This window comes from Chelonoidis abingdonii, chromosome 1, assembly GCF_003597395.2.
Source record: "Chelonoidis abingdonii isolate Lonesome George chromosome 1, CheloAbing_2.0, whole genome shotgun sequence".
NCBI classification, from domain to species: domain Eukaryota; kingdom Metazoa; phylum Chordata; order Testudines; family Testudinidae; genus Chelonoidis; species Chelonoidis abingdonii.
This window is the reverse complement of record NC_133769.1, coordinates 14834221-14854496: the sequence shown is the minus strand read 5'-3', so window position 1 is coordinate 14854496 and position 20276 is coordinate 14834221. Positions and strand designations below refer to the sequence as shown.

Here is a 20276-nt window from a genome sequence, read left to right as displayed (position 1 = left end):
AGTTACATAAAATGAGGGAAGGCAGCCTCCCGGCTATGATGTCCAGCAGGACATTAGCGGTGTGGAGGGAGCCCAGCATCCCACTGCTATGATATCCAGGCGTACAGATCTTTTCTATAACATGAAAGGGGGGCTGATTGAAGCTCAGCCCCATTTATTATTGGACATTACCAGCCGTCTGCTAACATCTACTGGGATGACCAAGACTCTTCTTCTGTTTTTAGCCAGGCCCCCCCCGGTGGCTGCTCATCTCGGCCAACATGTTAGATATTGAGCAATTATCAAGCATGGGTGCTCGGGTTCATAAGTCCTAGTGCACCGTCTCCCCGGAGGGGAGGAGGACGCGAATACTCGCTTCACTGCTGCAGCATCAGTTTCACCAGCAGCATTCCAGTAGCACTAGCGTGACACTGAAAGAAGTCAAGAAATGATTCTCTTCCCTTTTCTTCCACATGTGGCGGGGAGAAACTGAGGAGCTATTCCCTGAACGGCCCGGACAATAATGTGTTTGAACCTACACACTAGGAGCTCAGCCAAGAATGCAAATAGTTTTCGGAGAATGCTGTGGACTGTGGATAGCTGGAGTCCTCAGTACCCCTCCTCCATTAGCGTCCATTTGAGTCTCTGGCTTGCTGTTACCGCTTGTCACGCAGTACTGTGTAGCCTTGAGATTTTTTCAAACGCTTTGTGCATTTCGTCTTCCTAACGAGCTGCTACTAATTAACAGATTTTGCTCTCCCATACAGCGATACAGATCCAGTATCTCCCCTACGGTCCATGCGTGAGCTTCTTTTTTTGGATTTGGACTGATCGCACCCGTGAGCTATTACAGAGCTCCCATGCTGGGCAAACAGAACAATAAATTCAAATTCCGGGCTTTCCTGCTTACCTGCTCCGACGTGGTCTGCAGTATCAGATTGCTATGTTTCCGCGGCGTCAGTGCGGTCAACATGGAGATACCTCCCGGAGGCCAATAATGTTGATTTCCGTCCACACTAACAGTATTCCGAAGTAATACTATCGATTTTAGCGTTACTCCTCTCATTTTGTAGGAGTACAGAAATTGATTTAAAGAGCACTGTAGTGTGGACGGGTACAGCGTTAAATCGATTTAACGCTGTTAAAATCGATTTAACGGCATAGTGTGGACCAGGCCTATGATACAGCAGTTTCAGAAGAACAACTTCATAATGTCAACCAGAATTCCTAAGTTGTACAGATTCCCCAAATCATCACAGATACTCATCCTTGCAAAATCAAAATGGGTTAGTTTTTTAACTTTTCTTTTCCATTTTAATTCATGTCACATGTTTTCACTTCAGAGTTGGAAAGAACTACCTAAGGATCCAATTCTATAGCCACTTCTCTCCCTCTTAAAATCAGGGGGGCATATTCTCAGCGAGTCTAAATTGTCTTAGCTCCATTGAAATCTGAGTTCAGTTATATCAGTAGTGCTATGACAATTTACCCAAGCTGAGGATCAGGCCCAGAGTGTGCCAGATGTAGAAGCCTCCATTTAAAAAAAAATTGATTACATTTTTATATGTAATACTTACATAATTTTTTCATCATGTTTAATGCTAAGGGCACTGTTCCAATTTCATAATGCTATGTCGTTATGGAGAAATATTTTCAGACAGTAACAGTTAACTGAAACATATAATAACATCTCTAACAAGAAATAGAAATATCTAAACTTAGCGCTATAATTTCTTTTAAATCAGATATTGTTATAGATTGGTTAATGAAAATTCCTCCATGTCTGGAGGACTATAATAGTTCTAGTGTGTGTATTTTGTTTTATTTTTGAATCTAGAGACGATACAAAATCTGTTTATGATCATGTAAGTCATATGATAATATACAAAAACAGCTATTTCCAACACAGGTATTTGCTATATAGGGTAATAGCAGTGTACAACTTATGGTGATAGACTTAAACATGCTAATATTCCATTTGCTTTTTCATTTGACTATTCTTTAATAATGTGGTAGCTGAAGACTTATCGTAAAGGAGAGGGTTTCTGTTGTGTATAGATCCTAATTTTGCTGGATATGATATGGCTCTGTCTCTTCCTCCTATAAAAAAAAAAAAAAAATCTTTCACATTCCTTTCCCGTCTTATTGCCTGTGTAATTGAGCCTATGTCAGGAAAGATTTTCTTTCTTCAAAGGAGACATCAATCTTGTTTCTGGCAGCTTTTGAGCTTCTTTCTGTCTCTGAAACCTGTCAGACAATGAGAGTCCTTAATCTAGTGTTCTGTTGTGTTTCTAGTCAGAGTCTTGCAACATCTCTCAATAATGAGAGGATCTTCCTGTGTTTAAATTAAGCAATAGTTTTGAGAGCAAAGGCAAAGGATCTGAGTCTGTAGGGCTTGCAGGGAAGACCAAAATGAGGTGTGACATTCTGCAGGTTATCTACATGCCTCTCCAGTGCTGCAAAACTTCTGATCAAATTGATTAAAAATGTTTGCTCACATCAAAATCTTCCCATAGCTTTGAATAGCCCAGTTGGGTCCTAACATTTTTTCCATGGATGGTGATCTGCTTTGTGAACCTTTCCCTTGTTTGTTCAGGTTATTTGTGCTGACTGTTCTTCCAACTTTGCTTTCACAGAAGTTCTGTCAGCCCTTTTATCATCAACCTTCAAGTCAGGATTTCAGAGAGCTGTCCTAGTTGCTGGTTGTTTCAGCCTGAGTGGGCACATGGGGTGGTAGAGTTGCCCACTCTGTTGAGACCCTGGAAACACATCTCTCTCCTTCCTTAGTGTTACTCATTATCAAAGAGCATTTTGTTTAATAATGCAGTGTTCAGGCCTTTGGCGGTTGTTCAATATGTGATTCAGTTTTGTTTTTATTTTAGCAAGAAGTTTGTATTGCAAAGCATAGGTTATGGAGTTTTCACTAAGTGCAGATGCTCAGTATCCTGCTGACCTTTCCCCACTGTTCCTTTTCCCAACCCTGTGTGTTTATTTAGAGTATATATCAGCTAGTAAATTTTTCTCCAATGTATAGGTTGTTGATTAAGAGAATAGCTGATGGAAATAGATGAAGAAACAAGCAACAACATTGTTATGAAATGGCAAAAATGTTAGTTATCAAAGTACACCTGTACTGCAATAATTATCACCTAATTAGGAGAAGGGCATGATATACGGCAGTGGTCTCCAAAATGAGGTGCACAAGAGGATCCTTTGGGGTGTGTGGCAGGAGGAGCGCTGCCGAAGCAGCGCCGCTTCAGCAGTTAGGGTGATTTTTTTTTTTTTGCGCTTTGTCAGTTTTGCTTGGGGCGGCAAAAATGGTAGAGCTGGCCCTGCAGCAGGGGGTGCATGCTCAGAAATTTTTTACTGTTAGGGGTGCATGATCAAAAAAGTTTGGAGACCACTGATATAGAGGACTGATAATAGGATATGACCTTTAGCTTACTGATTACTAGATGAATTCCAGCCTTGTTTGATAGCTACTGAAAGTCATTCCTGTCTGATGGCTGTTGGAAGAACTTTTTGCAGTTGGGAGTGGGTGGGGCAGGGAGAGCAGTGGGCTGTGATTGGCTGGATGGGCGGGGTTCCGGACTATGATTGGCTGGGCTCTGTCCCCTTCCTCATGAGGGTGGGGAGCATTCTCTCAGTGGGTTAAATTCAAATTGGCAGCAAGCAGTTTCCACAGATTAAAAAAAAAAAAAAAAAGAGGGACATCAGGGCTTGTCAAATGGGACCCAGACACACAACTGAAATCTGGACTGTCCAGGTGAAAACTGGATGGGTGGCAACCCTACTGGTGGGACAGTGTTGACTAAAGCCTGGTCTACTCTTAAAAGTTTTACAGACTAGGGGTCTGATTGTAAATAGTTAAACTGGTAAAAGCCCTAGTGTGGATGCAGTTAAGTCAGATGAATAAAGGTGCTTTATACCAGTATAGTTAAAGCAGCAAAACTTGCTAGTGTAGAGAAGGCCTTACAATACTGCTATCATCATGTCTGTTCCGTGGATGAACAGAATATTACAGGCTCTAAGATGGGCAATCCAATTCCTTTTAGAAGCAATAAATGTCACCCAAAAATTTTAAATGAAAATTCTCACCCAAGCGTTTGCCGGCCTTTTAACATGCATGAAGCTGACTAAATCATGTAGAAATTTAGGTTATGGAATAATATCAGCAAAATGTGTCGTGTGTAGATTATAGCACATACAAGTGTGTCTGATAGTGTCTCTAGACAGCAAGCTTTTTAAGGTTGGCAGTCGTTCTGGTTGATAGGTATATACTTTTTGCAACGGTGAAGGATTGTGTATATCTGCCTTGTATAGTAGAGATGACAGTTGAGTGATGAATTTCCATATCTTTGAGAAGCTCTAACTTGGCCACTACTCTTCATGCTTTTTAGCCTTCCACATTGTACTTTTGAATGGGCCTCTGGTCCTTGGATTATTAAAAATGAAATAATTTAAAAAATTTAAATAATCATCTAGTCGCTCTAGTACATTCCTAAACGTAAAGCTTGGATCTGAACTACTTGATAATGTATTTTTAAGATAGGGAGTTCTGTTGCCCAAATTGCTGAAGGTTTACCCCATGGCTTGTTTACTAGCCTTTCAGCTCCGGAAACTTGAGTTAAAATCACAAATGAAAGTAAGACTAAGATTCTCTCTCTTTGGAGTGGGAGAATTGTTTTAAATTGCTGCCTAGATTATAATAATAATTCATACAGATGCTTTATATATGCAGTAACTTGTCACTTGATCTGTTGCGACTTTCAGAGCATGTTAAATAAATAAAAAAAAATCCAATAGATCTATTATTGAATTACCTCTTGTTTGGTTTATAGTCAATGTTTTAGCCGCATGAATTGACTACAAAACCAGTTATCAAATTTCAGAAGAAAGATCTATGTTTTTTAATTATTCTGATATTGTGTACTGTTTCATGCTTTCAGTTATGATATACTAGGATAATGGGTGAGAAGAAATGCAGTACACATTAAGAGGCAGTCTAGATTTTCTGTAATATAATAACAGCAAAATCTTTAGATGCGCAAGTACTACAATGACGGGTACAATATAAGACTCTGCGAATGAAAAAGTAAATAGAAACGATCATTCTTAACCTCCAGCCCATTTGTCCAAATATATATTTTTTTAAAATTTGCAATATCCTACATATTCCTCTGTGGGTGTATTGAGTGTGTGTTTATTAAAAAAACTCAAAATATATAAACTCAAAGATATTTTTATGTTAAAGTCACATATTGGTCAGGTTTATATCTTCAAGTAGATGAACACTGGAACATGCTGCCTGCTCCATCGGGGAATGAGAAATGTATTGCACTGGATATAGAAGCATCAGAACTATTTGATTTAATACTGGCCTATTGTTTACTATTTTAGTGATCTTTCTACTGCTAACCAGAAGGGATTTCTGCTTACCACAGAGCTATTGAGACCTGCTGTGGATGAGGTGCATGTGCTTGCTTAACCATATCTCCAAAAGGATACTATTTTGTAGATGGCATTCAGAGGAATACCATCATTTAAAAGCATTGTTTCCTGGAATGATTGGTGCAGATATGCAACTTGTTTTGTAAGTGGGGAAAAATGCTCCAGAGTATCATCCATTTCTCTTCTTTATCTCCTTTTCTTCCCTCAAAGCGTTCCACACTGGGCCACAAATCCTGTGGCAAATGGAGGATTGGATGAGTCCTCACTGAGCCAACCTTTACTTCTTCTCATAGACTCATAGGTCAGAAGGGACCAATATGATCATCTAGTCTGACCTCCTGCACCAAGCAAGCCACAGAACCCTTCCCATCCACTTCTATAAAAACCCCCAACCTGTGTCCGAGTTATTGAAGTCTTCAAATTGTGGTTTGAAGACCTCAAGCAGAGAAGAATCCACCAGCAAGTGACCCATGCTGCAGGGAAAGGCGAAAAACCTCCAGAGCCTCTGCCAATCTGCCCTGGAGGAAAATTCCTTCCCGACCCCAAATATGGCAATCAGCTAAACCCTGAGCATGTGGGCAAGGCACCCCAGCCAGCAGTCAGGAAAGAATTCTCTGCAGTAAATCTGATCCCATCCCATCCCATCCAACATCCCATTGCAGACCATTGAGCAGACCTATTCATGCTAGGCTTTCCCAGTGGTTGACAATTTTGGTGTTTCCTGTAGCCCGTGTACTGTAGCATGTTTTAGAGGCAGTACTTCCAAAAAGAATGGAAAAACATGGTGGTTGCTTTTAAGTGCTGGTGGATGGGCTGTGTAATTGGAAGGAGATGTACAAGTACTGAGTTGTGCCTTTCTCCCCTATTTCTCATTCTTTCTGTATGGGTCTTAGTATAACAACATATCTATCGGGAAATTAATTTGTATTGCATAATTAAAACTAACTTTCACAACATGTATTGACATTGAATCGGGCAATACTGTTACATCATGACTATCTACCATGCAGTATTTGTCACTGCAGCCAAAAGCATTAAATCTTCTAAGAATGCTTTTTTGTATAATTTGTAAGTCATAATGCACAGCTAAGTGGAAAAAAATGTCTGATTACTTATTAGTTGACTCTGATCAGATTTCTCCAAATGTGACAGTGACCAGTATATCTGACCTGAAATCTGTTAGTTTGATATGTAATATTTCCTGTGTTTGTGGTGGTCTTATACTTGCATGAACTTCAACTCAGGGTAAGTCTACACTCCAATCTTGAGGTTTGAGTGCAGTTCCTGTAGGCATACTTGAGCTAGCTAGAGATCAAAGCTGGTTTGAGTAACAATAGCATTGTAGCTATGGCAGCAGAGGCAGCGGGACACTAGCCTCCTGTGTATAGCCTTGCCCAGGACCATGGGTACATACTCAAGGGGCTAGCCATGCTACCACTCATGTTGCTGTGGCTACATTTTGAGCTAAATCAAAGTTGTCTTTAGTATGAAACATGAGCTGCGCTCACATATGGTGACCAGACAGCAAGTGTGAAAAATCAGGACAGGAGGCCGGGGGGTAATAGGCTCCTATATAAGAAAAAGACCCCAAAACTGGGACATCTGGTCACCCTACACTCACACCCTACACCCTGATTTGTTGTGTAGACATACTCTCAGTGTTAGTCCCACAAGAAATGTTCAAAAAGGATAGTGCCACATGTTTTGAGTGTTACTAATTTTTCACAGAGTTGTAGTATACTACTGGATTATCTTTTTTGATCTCTCAGAAACTTAACTTCTTAATTCACACTGCATAATAATAACGAGTTACATGTGGACTACTTTGGAACTAATTTTGTTTGAGCTTAGTGCTTATGTACAGTGCCAGACTGACAATGCTTCAGTTCTCTACTCATGGAATAAGTATAGCACAGGCAGCAGCAATGTAAGTTTCTCCAACTAGTCCTGTCATTGTGCATGTCCTGACCTGGAAGAGCCTCTTTCAGGAATGAGAGCATAGTTCAGTCTCCATGTCTAGTCCTTGGCGGCTCTACTAAGGCTGCCAACATGGAGCCCAGTTACCAGTATTTATTAGACACACTGAACCTGAAAATACTTCCAGTGCGACTTTAGGGCTGTTTGATCTTCTTCTTCTGATAATAATGCTTGATGCAGGGAAGGCCCTCACTCAGCTCAAGGTTTTTTGGCTTGTTCTGCATTTATATATTTTTTTTCTTTTTACAGTTCCATAGGAGAATTTATAAAGGAATCCCACTGCAGCTGAGAGGTGAAGTGTGGTGTTTACTACTTGATGTCCCTAAAATGAAAGAAGAAATGAAAGACTTTTATAATGTGAGTTTGCAAATTTTCCCCTTAGAATTACCAATCACAAAATCTTAGATGCTGAGAAATATTGAGCTTTTATTTTATGCAATGTAGCAAAAGGAGTAGAAATTGTATTTAACTGTATTTTCAACTCTGTAGCCAGAGAGAAACCAGGCGGGCTCAGCATTTGACCCACTTATTTTTGGGTTTGTAATTTGTAATTCTTCTGATTCCTTCCCCCGTTGACAAAATAATTAAAGTGCAGTTCTACTCAGAGAAATGACTATAAAAGTAGCATCATTTACTCAGCAGAATCTTTTCTCAGATCTCTCTCTCCCCCCACCCCAGCCCTATCTGTTTAATTCAGTGAAAAAAGTAATTTTAGGAGGGGGGTTTTGTGTGTGGATTTTTCCCTCATGTATTGTTTTTTTTTTAGTTTTTTACTCTTATTAGCCCTGAAGAACCAACCCAACTTTGTGGGTTTGAGCTTTTACCCATGTGCGCACACTTATTCCAGAATGACTCCTTTTTCTGAATTAGCTTAATCCACTTTGGAAATGTATTAAGTTAATTTGAAATAAGAACATCCAAACAATAAGGAATATAGTTCATGCACTTCAAATTCCCCCCCCTGCTTTATTCTGGATTCATTTTCATGTGCAGACAAGCTGTAAAAAAAACAAACCCTGAAGCCCTGTAAGTTTGATTTCTGCTTTGCAGAAGGAGGCAGCAATAGGTGAAAGACCATTCTAATCACTAGCCAGAAATTAAGCTTGAAGCACTGTATCTCATGATCCTGCCCTCATCTGGTGAAACTTTGGCAGTGGTTCCCACTGTTCTCTTGGAGCTGGAGGCAGATTTCTTTAAAAAGAAAGTATGGTGGTAAATTAAAATTTTCAGTAAGTTTTAAAACTAAAACAATAACTGGGTTGTTTGACTCCAGAGGGGTTTCATGTATTTGAATGTTTGGTCAGAGGGACAACATTAAAATCAAGCTTTGAGAATAACCAAGATGAATTAATTTAATGTTTGTAAAGCACTTTGAAGATGTAAAGTACTCCACAAATCCTTATTAAAACAGAACCTTGTTAGTTTGCAGTAATTACTGGGGAGGATATTGCAATTTACTGAATTTTGAGAACTTAAGAGAACAAGCACAATAAAAATAAACAAAGCTAGGTATCATGTAATGTGCTTTACTGATTTATTTTGGCACCTGTGTTTTAGTTTATTATAATATTTCATAGTGTCCTGGCCAATGTTCTAAGGGAGGAAAGCACATTTCTGTAAGGTTTTTTTTGGTACATATATTTTAAGTCTTTGCCTTTTGAGACCCATTTCAGCTGTCTGTTGCTAAATCTTTGCTGAGAAATGGAGGTAGTAATTTTACATAAAATATGGATAAGTGAGGTTCTGCTGAAGTCACACAAGAATGAATATGCCTTTTATAAATCTAAAAGAATTTACAAGCTAGTCATGTAACTTTGTGATGGGGAAACTTTCTACATAGAAGGTATGCCTAGACACAAGAATAGCTTTTTGGTAGACTCTCATGTTAATATTGTACAGGTTCAGTTAGTGTGGTGTATCAGGCATTTGGAGGACAAAGATGAAAAAATATCAAGGAAAATGCCAAACAAGGAGGAGACCTATTCTGTGAAGAATACATATAAGATATAGGAGAAGATCCTTTTTCTAGTGTGGCAGTGAGGACACATTTGGAATTCATTGGTTGTGATTGTCAGTCTGACCCCCAAAAGGGGATAGACACAGAAGCACCATCTATCCACCTCCCATCCTACAATATATCTTAAATTTTAAAATTGTGTTGGGAACTTGTGAAGTGATTATACAGTTCAACCCAAACAACATGCTGAGAAGTGAAATACGAAAACAAACAAATAAACCCAATCTCTAACTTAGATTGCCAAAGGGCCAGACCAGTAAGTAAAACAATGAAACCTATATGCTAATGCTGTCATAGCAGTCTTCACTTCTCCTTTTCTCCCTTGGTAGGATTTTAGTAAGGCTTCTCATAATAATCATGAAAAAAGTCATAATCCAATTTGAAAAGGTGCCAGCTATGTGCAAAGGTGGGAAGCTAAAAACTATACTCCTGAGGGAATTCTGCACCAAAACTTTAAAAATTCTGTGCCAAAAAAATAAAAATTCTGCAAATTTTATTTGTCAGTAAATAGTTGTGGAGACTCCAGCATGGCAGTGGGAAGCTCAGGCCACTGGCTGCATGGAGTTGGGAGATAACTCTGCAGCCACCTTGCCCCCTTCCCCCCCTCCCCCCACCAGGACAAGGACTCGGTGGTGAGGCTGCACTCAACCCTGACATGGTGCCAGGGCTGGGCCTGCATCAGAAACACCCCAGGGCCCTGCCTCTCTGCACTAGATGTAGGTAGGTAGGCTCAGCTAAGCAGCATCCAAGTGTAGAGGGGCTTGGTGTGGGGGGATCCAGGTGTGGCATGAGAGGGTTCTGTGTGGGCAGTCTGGATTTGAGCGGCTCATTGGTGATCGGGAGGGGCAGGATCTGGATAGATGGGGGTTCATTGGAGGATGGGAGAAGGTTTCTGGGTGCAGGGGCAATGAGGCTGCAGCGGCGGCCAGGTGAAGGTGGTTGGGGCTTGGTGGGAGGGAGGTCTGGGTGTGGGGGGACTTGGCAGGGAAGTCCAAGTGCTGGGGGAGTGGGACTTGGTGGGATGGGGTTCTGGGTGCAGGGGACTTGTTGGAGTGGTCTAGGGGAGTGGGGCTCATTGGGGTAAGAATTAAATGGGCCTGCCTAATGGCAGAACCCCAGCCACTTCTGCTGCTTAGGGGATATCACATGCTGGACTCTCGCTTCCCCATCCCATATACCTTCTCCACTGCCCCCTGTCCCACCCCCTCCCCTTCCTCTCCCCATTGTCCCTATCCATCTCCCCACTGCCCCCATCCGCCCCCCCTTGCCCTGCCCCGCCCCATCATGGGCACTCACTGTTTGTACAGAAAATAGAATGGCTCCCAGCACACAGAAGGGGAGCACAACCAGCACTAGGAGGCAGTGTTTGAGCACCAACTTCCTTCAGCCCAGCAGCTCTGTGCTGACAGAAACGGGGGCGGGGGAGGAATGGCACGTGACCTTACATGCCCGCCCATACCTTGCCTCTGTTGGGGGGACAGTGCCCCTCCCATGTGTGTCCCCACTCCCAACTCCCGTGAGGCTTTTCTTTGCTTCCCTGTCATTTTCTATAATAAGCATTGTAAGTTCACAGATTGCAGATGTTTTTGTCCACTAATAAATTCTGTGGCCTTAAGCAGTTTCTCTTCTTATTTTAGATGTCAGCAGAGTTTTGCCTAATTTCTTTTCTTTATTGCCATTTTTCCTAGAAATTAAAACATCGAGCACGAGGATCTTCACCAGATATCAGGCAAATCGATCTTGATGTAAATCGAACATATAGGGATCATATCATGTTTAGAGACAGATATGGTGTTAAGTAAGTGAATACAAATGTATTTAATTCAGTCATTCCTTGTTTCTCTTTCAGATAGATTTGACCTACCTAAGACTCTTTTTACTACTCAAGAAGTATGACAGAGCTTTGAATGTAAAAGTTTTAGATTTCAGAAAGTACCACATATAGCTTAAAGGAGTGTAGTCTCTGAATAGTTCAAAATCAGTTTGTTTAATCTTCAACCTGCTAGTTTTACCCTTCAATGTGTTAAAGCTGTGGCCACTGGAAATCTAAAGGAAAAAGTCTAAATTCTTATCCTTCAGATAAGATTTTTATAAAATCTGAGAAAATGTGTTGGCCTCTATTTTAAACAAATTCAAAGCACAAGAAAAGACTGAGTTATTTAATTATGTATCCCTTCATAGAGTAGTGTTGGAAAACAAATTTTTTCTTACTTCTCTGATAAGTTTAATCTCTCCCCCTAGTCTTTTAGCCTTCTGTATTTTCCCTCTCTGAGTGTAGTTTTGAGAACCAAATAAAACATTTTAGCTATGAACATGTAATTATTTATGTAATTAAACCTTGCCACGTTAATATTTTCAGACTTTTTTGCAATATTTTGTTTTACAGTTGTTGGATAAAGAATATTAGTTAACTATTGCACAATTTAAACATCTTTACCATGAACATACCAAATGACAGCATTGTTCTTAGGCTTCAGGGTCAACACTCCCATTGAGAAGAATGAGACACATCTCACTTCTCTTCAAATGTATCATGTATCATTTCATTCTTTTTCAGTAGCTTCTGGAAGACCTTATTGCATTTGTTCACCTTCCAAAGGTTATATTCACAGTTATAAGTGCGATAAACTAAAATGTGTTGTTTTGTTTACTGCTTTGTTATTCATATTGTTGTAGAACGTTGCGTAGGATACTTCACAGACAAGTAAAAAATACCCCCAAGATCTGTGTCCTTGAGAATGTAGAGTCTAAATGAAATCCTTAAATTCTGTAGAAATCTAGAAATAAACATTTTGGGCAGCGACCCTAAATCTGTGGTAGATCGTGGAATTTCCACATTGTGTATTTCCAGTACCACTTCTAATGGTATTTGGTGAAAGTTCAGTAACCATATCCTGCACTAAAGTAATGGAGTCCAGTTATTTTCTCCTGAAAGTAAATTGCTTACCATTTCAACAGTTTGTATTCTTCTGAATGTTTTTGTGTCCATCCTATTTTAGGTCTTTAGTGCGAACACTTAGGGTAAATAGTATTAAAATGTTACTAGTTAAAGCTAGTTAATGTTAGACAATAATAGTAATATTGCGCTCTTTGCATTTAGTTTTCGTTTGGCTACTTCCTTCCATCTGATTTGTGCAGAGTCCCTGTGAAGTTTATTGACACCTCATAAATAGTGCCCTACCAAATTCTGGGTCCCTTTTAGTTGATTTCACAGCCAGAGGGTTTTAAAGTTAGTCAATTTCATGCTTTCAGGTGTTTACATTGAAATTTCATGGTGTTGTAACCCTGGGGGTCCCAACCCAAAGGGGGATTGTGCAGAGGTTGCAAGGCTGTTATAGGGGGGTTGCTGGATTGCCACGCTAACTTCTCTGCAGCCTTCAGAGTTGGATTCCAAAGACAGCAGTTGTGCAGCTTCCTGCAGCTAGAGGAGGTTCATGGAGGTGGGTCTGATCTCCCCTGTGCTGCTGGAGCACCCCAGCTGGGAGCTCCTAGCTACTGGTCCCAGCAGGACTGAGGAGGGACAGGACTACTTCTCCCCCTGCACAAGCGCTCTTGTGTGGAAATCAGTCCCTCTTCCTGGTACCTCCCCTGGCTGCAAGAAGCTCTGTAGCTGTACTCTCTGAAGGCAGCATAGAAGTCAGGATGGCTTCTTCCCCTGCATGGCCACTCTGAGAGTTTGGTCCAAGTCCAGGATCTAAAATTTGTGGAAAAAGATAAGCAGAATTGCTCAAACATGGTGATGACTGACTCTTAGTTTGTCCTGCTAAAAAGAATTTAAAGCAATGTAGGTTCGATATAAATAGTTTAAAAAGCAAGTTCAATATTTCATTGTTAAAGCAACGGCAATCAAAACTGTCAGAATATTTTGCTTAAGTATATACCTAAAGATTAACAAAAAGCAATTAGTGAAGGAAGCATGTTTGTGTAGAAGGGAAATAATGTGTGCGCGCATGCATGTGTGCACATACTATTAAAGAAGAATAATTTTATGTCTGATCAAACACGTCTTTGCTCAGTTAAATCCTATACCACTTACCCCAGGAGAAGTTAGATAAAGATTTTCTAATCTAATGTAATTTTCATATGTCTGACATATGAAAGTGTAGTGTTTCATACGTACATTGACGTTAAACCATGAGAGAAAGCTGAATGCTCTTTTTTGTTTTAAAATTCTTAAACTGAATTAATGAAGTGTGATGCAGTTTTTTAAAATGCAGAACACAATCAGTTTGTGAAGCCCACGTATAGATAAGAATGAAGCCTTTTACTCACCTCTTTTATCTGCCAATGCAGATTGTTTTTAAAATGACCCCCATTTTCCTTGTGAAGTGGGTCTGTGTTGGATGAATAAGAAGAAATATGTGGTTAAATGCAAATTTTCTTCAAACATGCTTTCATCACCCAGTGCAATCAAAGACCAAATAACGTGAAAGACAGAAATGGTCCTTTCAAAGAAATAAGACTCAAGTTTAACATCTAGTACCATAATAATTCATCATCATTCAATAGTTAAAGGAAGGTAGAAACTGAAGTCCAACTTCCATTCTTTTGCCCATATTGTTTCTGTGGGAATCATAAAACTTTGGAATCAAAGTGCATGAGTTTAGGGCTTAAATACCGGGAAAAAAAACACACACACCCCACAATACACACACACATTCCTGACCTCTGCACAGCATTAACAGCACACCCACACATGGTTATAGATAAATGGTATCTACTCACATAATCATGCAGTGAGCATGTTCAGAGGAAACACTGTTAATTGACCTAGGGGAAGTGCTCTCCAAGGTTAACATATTATTCCCTCCCATCTCCATTAACGGGAAACATAAAATTTTTGCTTGACATTCAGCAGAAGAATAAAAAGACATTTACAAGTTTTGTTTCAGGGATGGAGAGGGGGAAGAATGCATTGGGGATGCAGGATAGCTGATTAGACCTGTGCAAAACTCAGCAGTTTTATTTCTATGGTTTTTAGTTTTGGTTGATATTGGCTCACATTCCCAGACTCTCAAGTTCTGAACAAACCTGGAAGTTCATTTGCTGAAGTTTACACACAGTTCCAGCAAATCTTGGATTTCATTGTGAAAGTTCTGCGTAACTCTACACTCAACATTACTTAATTCCTAAATTGGAGAGGAAGCAGAATTCACACTTTCAATTTTAATATATTAACAAATAATAATTAGAACATGATGGGGTAATATAGAAAGACAAAGGGAGAGTAATTACACCTCTACCCCGATATAACGCCACCTAATATAACACGAATTTGGATATAACTTGGTAAAGCAGTGCTCCGGGGGAGTGACTGCATGCTCTGGCGGATCAAATCAAGTTCAATATAATGCGGTTTCACCTATAATGCAGTAAGATTTTTGGGCTCTCGAGGACAGAGTTATATCGGGGTAGAGGTATATTAAATGGGGCAAAGCTTTCTCAAAGCATGTATGAATGTCAGCAAGTTGCGTAAGACAAAGCACAGGAATAGGAGTCCGTCTCCCATGTGTTGTGCCTGGGTCTGCCACTGATACACTGTGGGACTTCAGGAAAGTCATTTAGGCCTAAATTTTCAAATTGGTCTTTAATTTTGGGTGCCTCAATTTTTGAGTGCCCAGGTTCAGACACATTGGGCCTGTTTTGTTTCAGAACAGCTGAAGCTCCGTAGCTCCCGCTGAAATGAATAAAAGCTGCTAGTGGTCAGCAATTCTAAAAATCAGATCTAAGGAGTCTCAGGTCTGGCACATAGGGTTGCCAGTTTTGGTTGGACGTATCTCTGAAGCTTTCATCACGTGACAGTCTTTAATTTTTAATTCCTGGATACTCCAGGGCAGTCCTGGAGGATTGGCAACCATATTGGCATGCAAAACTAGGGATGCTTTGAAAATGCAACTCTTACCCGGTTTATGCCTCGGTTTCCCCAGCTGTAAAATAGATGTTTCCCCACTTTTCTTCTAGAGGTGTTACATGTATTAGTTATTATTTAAGTACTTTGAACATGATAAATTCATGGAGGTTAAGTCTATTAATGGCTATTTGCCAGAATGGGTAAGGAATGGTGCCCCAGTGTCTGTCTGTCAGGGGGTGGAGATGGATGGCAGGAGAGAGATCACTTGATCATTACCTGTTAGGTTCACTGCCTCTGGGGCACCTGGCATTGGCCACTGTCGGTAGACAGGATACTGGGCTGGATGAACCTTTGGTCTGACCCAGTATGGCCGTTCTTATGTAAGCCATTGTAATATAATCAAACAATACTTACTACTTGTATCTGTTTTGGTTATGAAGTACATTTCTCTACATTTTTGAAATTAGACAAATTGGAGAAACAGATACGCAGAAAGTAGGTTCAATAGCTTTCTGTTTTTGTTAAAAACAATATTAAATGTTTTCATTTACTTACTGTTTTGTTTCTCCAGGCAACAATCCTTATTCCATGTTTTAGCTGCGTATTCAATATATAATACGGTAGGTCATGTTTCTTGTACACTTGAGATAAAATATGGGTCTTTTAAATAATGTTGCAAAAGTTACTGAAAATACTTCTCAGAACTGTTGCCAGCTTAGTCTGGCTGTTGTAGGGTTGGGAGCTTGAGTTCAAACACTGCTGGGAGCTTGAGTTCAAACATTGTTGAAGCGGTGGCCAGCACGTCCCTGGAGCCTCTTCGCCTGCAGGCACCACTTCCCACAGCTCCCGTTGACTGGGAACAGAGAACTGGGAGCTGCAAGGGGCAGTGCTTGCAGGCGGTCAAAGTCAGCAAAATGTCTCGTAACCTGCAATCAGATTATCCTGATGGGCCGTAGGTTGCCCGCCACTGCAGTATGCCATTGTAAACAGTCTCATCATACCATTGCCTCCCTAAACTTATCAAGCTCAGTCTCGAAGCTAGTTAGGTGTTTTGGCCCCACTACTTCCCTGGGAAGGCTGTTCCAGAACTTCACTCCTCGGATGTTTAGAAACCTTCATCAAATTTCAAGCCTAAATGTATTGATGGCCAGTTTATTTTGTCAACGTTGGTGCTTAACTAAGAAGTCCTTCGCTCCCTTGTATTTGATCCCATTGACATTTACAGAAAGCAATCATATCTCCTCCCCTCAACCTTCTTTTGTTAGACTAAACAAGCCAAGCTCTTTGTGACTTCTCTCATAAGGTAAGTTTTCCGTTTCTGTCCTGAATGGCAGTGCTTTCCTGACTGGGGTTTTTAGATCTCATGTTCTGTGCCAGAAACATTCTTGGTTTGTAGCATCTAAGTCTGGGTTGCCTATTAAAAACATAAGTAATGTAAATGTCAGATGTCCACTTCTGTGTTTACTCATTATGCCCCCATCCTGCAAAGATTTTTATAATTGGGTTTAACTTTACACATGAGTAGTTCCAATAACGTCAGTGGGACTGTGTGTAGAGCTGAGTCTGTGCAGAAACGTTTGCAGGATTATTCTCATAAGTAAATATAGAAATCATCATTCTTATTAAATATCACTTTGCTTCCCTTCCAGTATCATAGCCATTTAAAAGAAGTTTTAGTTTTGCTGTCCCAGATTGAAAGCTCTCTTTTGGTGCAAGAAGAAGCTAATATTACTGTTTAATTCTAGAATTATGTCTTCTATCGTTTAATAGGTGCCCTAGATTTTTGATTGTACGGTGTTTAGGATTAAAACTCTGATAGCAGGGACTTTTTGTTTTCCACAGCACATTGTTTGGATTAACTAATAATAATTTATATTACATGAAAGCAGCAAAGAATCCTGTGGCACCTTATGGACTAACGGACGTTTTGGAGCATGAGATTTCGTGGGTGAAGTGGATATTCACCCACAAAAGCTCATGCTCCAAAATGTCTGTTAGTCTATAAGGTGCCACAGGATTCTTTGCTGCTTTTACAGATCCCGATTAACACGACTATCCCTCTGATACTATTACGTGAAAGATACTGTTTAAAATCAATGGATTCAATATAGACATTGGTAGTGTTTAAACAAGTAGCAAAAGATTAGTATTTAGGCTTATTGTTGCATTTTCTTTTATTATATATCAGTTGTTTCAGACTTCCTAGCTAGTTTCCTTTCTATCTTTCGACATTAAGGCAAATTAAAAGGCTTCCTTGGCCAAAGTTCTTGCGATGAACCCATCTGTCTAAAAGACTTTCTCAATAATTATCTCTTTCTCATCAAATATACATTAGCAGCTGGTTTTGTAAAGTCAGTAATAATCCTTACTTAAGCAGTCTGATATTTCTTATTGCTCGTTCCCACCATAGGAGTTAATATATTAATACGGTAGCCTTGTGGGGTTTCCTGTTTTAAATTGCTACTGTTTTTGAATAAGAGGAGAGATGTCTCTGTCTCACTTGTTTATGTATCTGCAATATCTTCTTGCCACATATTGTGCTGCTCCACATGGAGAATAGAAAACACATTTGTTCTATGTGTAGGTTCATATTAATTACGTGCAAACCTTTTAAAATAAAGGATTTAGTGTACAAATGTACTGTATTTTAATGAAAGGCCAAAGCCAGTTCAAGCACCAGTTGAAAGCCAGTGAATTATCACTTATAGTATAATATGTTTTGTCTTTGAATTGCCATAGTAATAGAGTTTAAAGGAAAATTTTAACGATGAAGATTTGAGGGGTGTGTGGGTTTGCCATATTTAGAGAGCTTATTCCAAAAATGGTGTATTTTCTCATGTTAAAAAATACACAAATAGTTGTTTTTTTGTTTGTTTATGAAGTTAATGTTTCCTGTCCTCTAAATTTCAGGAGGTTGGATACTGTCAGGGGATGAGCCAGATCACAGCTTTACTCCTCATGTACATGAATGAGGAAGATGCCTTCTGGGCCCTGGTGAAACTGCTCTCAGGTCCTAAACATGCTATGCATGGTATGGTATTTCAGCTTACATAGTACAAATTACATTTCAACGTGTCCTAATTAGATTATAAATTGTTTGAGACAGGGCCCATATCCATTTGTGTGTGTGTTCGGTGCCTAGCACAGTGGGGTCCTTATCTTGTGTGGGGCTATTGCATTCTACTGCAGAACAAATAATATTTAATAATCTCTTAATAAATATGGTTAACATTTATCTACATTTCATATGATTGTTTTGTAGGTTATATCCTACAAGTAGTCATGAATGAAAATTTCCCATCCTCTAATGTTGTTCTGAATTTATTCTGGGAAAATACCCAAAAGTTCTCTTAGTGCTGTCACTTTAAGTGTGTCCATATTTCTGCTTCATCTATTAGTGCCACTGATTTGTTCTGTAAAGTAATATTACAAATGCCACTTTGTCAGAGCCTCGTAAAATGCAGATAAAGCTATTATTCTGTATTAAATGCTGCGCTTACAGGTATTTATTCTAAGGACTGTGTTTCTGGACTTCATTGCTGATATTCATGGAAGTTACTTCAGTTATCTTTGCCTGGCAGTGTCGAAATTTGGTTATGCACACATTTATATAGCAATTGAATAATAATGAAAACCATATAAAAAACCTGTTAAATGACTGTGATGTCAACTGGCAAAGCTGGAAATCCACAGTTAAAACTAATGCTGTAGGCAAGCACAATGGTATGAGCTCAGGGTAAACTGTTGGCAAGCTGTATCTCTGCCTCACACAGAATTCTATTGTTCCACCATTTTGTTACTTAAATATAATTGTGTTTTCTCTCTAATTTATTTGTTACTTTTAAATTTTAGTATTTTCTATGTGTTCTTTACCTTCTGACAGTGGCCAGTGCCAGATGTTTCAGAGGGAATGAATAGAACAGGACAATTATTGAGTGAGCCATCCCCTGTCATCCTTTCACTCCCAGCTTCTGACAGTTAGAGGGTTAGGGACACCCAGAGCATGGGGTTGTGACCCTGGCTGTCTTGGACCTATTCTCATGACCGTATCTAATTCTTTTTTGAATCCAGTTATACTTTTGACCTTCACAACATCCCCATGGCAGTGAGTTCCATAGATTGACTTGTGTTGTGTGAAGAAGTACTTCCTCAAATTTGTTTTAACTTGCTGGCTATTAATTTCATTGGGTGACTCCTGGTTTTTGTGTTAAGTGAAGGGTTATATTACACTTGCCTATTCATTTTCTCCACACCTTTTTTCATTTTATAGACCTCTATCATATCTTTCTTTAGTCGTCTCTCTTCTAAGCCCCGGTCACCGTCTTTTTAATCTCTCCTCAAACAGAAGCTGTTACATACCCTTAATCATTTTTGTCCTTTTCTGTACCTTCTCCAAACCAATGTAAACTAAACTAATCCATTCTTATTATTTTCCAAACTAGTTTACCCATCTGTAGTACATATGACCCTGTATACACCTATAGGCTTTCCCCTACCACCACCGAGGGATGCTGTTTTGGGCCAAAAGCTAGTCTTCTATAAACTATTAAATAGGATCAAGAATGTCCTCCAGATTCAAAATGTTGGTGTTTGGCACATCACACTGTTGCCAGGAGAGATTCTTACCCTTGCATTTGTGCTTTTAATATGATGCCTCTGAGGAACTCCCATAGAATAATTTTCTAAAGCGATTAGCTTTTGCGGGGGTCATTTCATACTGCTACTGCGAGCCCAAGTGCACCAAATTGCTGATGGTGAAGGAGCTCCATGAGGGTTGCTGTGTGTTTTCATGGCCACAAGTGTATGTGCCGTTAGCTTGTGGTGTGATGGAGTAGGGACTGTCTGTGTGGGGAACGGGAAAGCAGGGGAGGACTTTAGGTGATGGACAGGTGCTCAGGCTGTAACCCGACCCGGCAGGGAGGAAGGGGGGGCACCTGGGCGGAGGGGAAGAGAACAAAGGGGTCGGCCGGAGGAGGAAAGGCAGGACAGGTTGGGTTTGGG

The 20276-nt window shown here is 40.0% G+C and overlaps 1 protein-coding gene across 2 annotated transcripts in view; it reads left to right on the top strand.

Annotated features, from left to right (window-relative positions):
* USP6NL (USP6 N-terminal like) overlaps positions 1 to 20276 on the top strand; it is a 259616-nt gene that overhangs the window by 176694 nt on the left and 62646 nt on the right. For both annotated transcript variants that reach the window (XM_075064228.1, XM_075064229.1), the window contains exons 7-10: positions 7657 to 7764; positions 11113 to 11222; positions 15847 to 15895; positions 18186 to 18306. In XM_075064228.1, coding sequence (XP_074920329.1) covers positions 7657 to 7764; positions 11113 to 11222; positions 15847 to 15895; positions 18186 to 18306 — 388 coding nt within the window. The remainder of the gene's footprint in view (positions 1 to 7656; positions 7765 to 11112; positions 11223 to 15846; positions 15896 to 18185; positions 18307 to 20276) is intronic.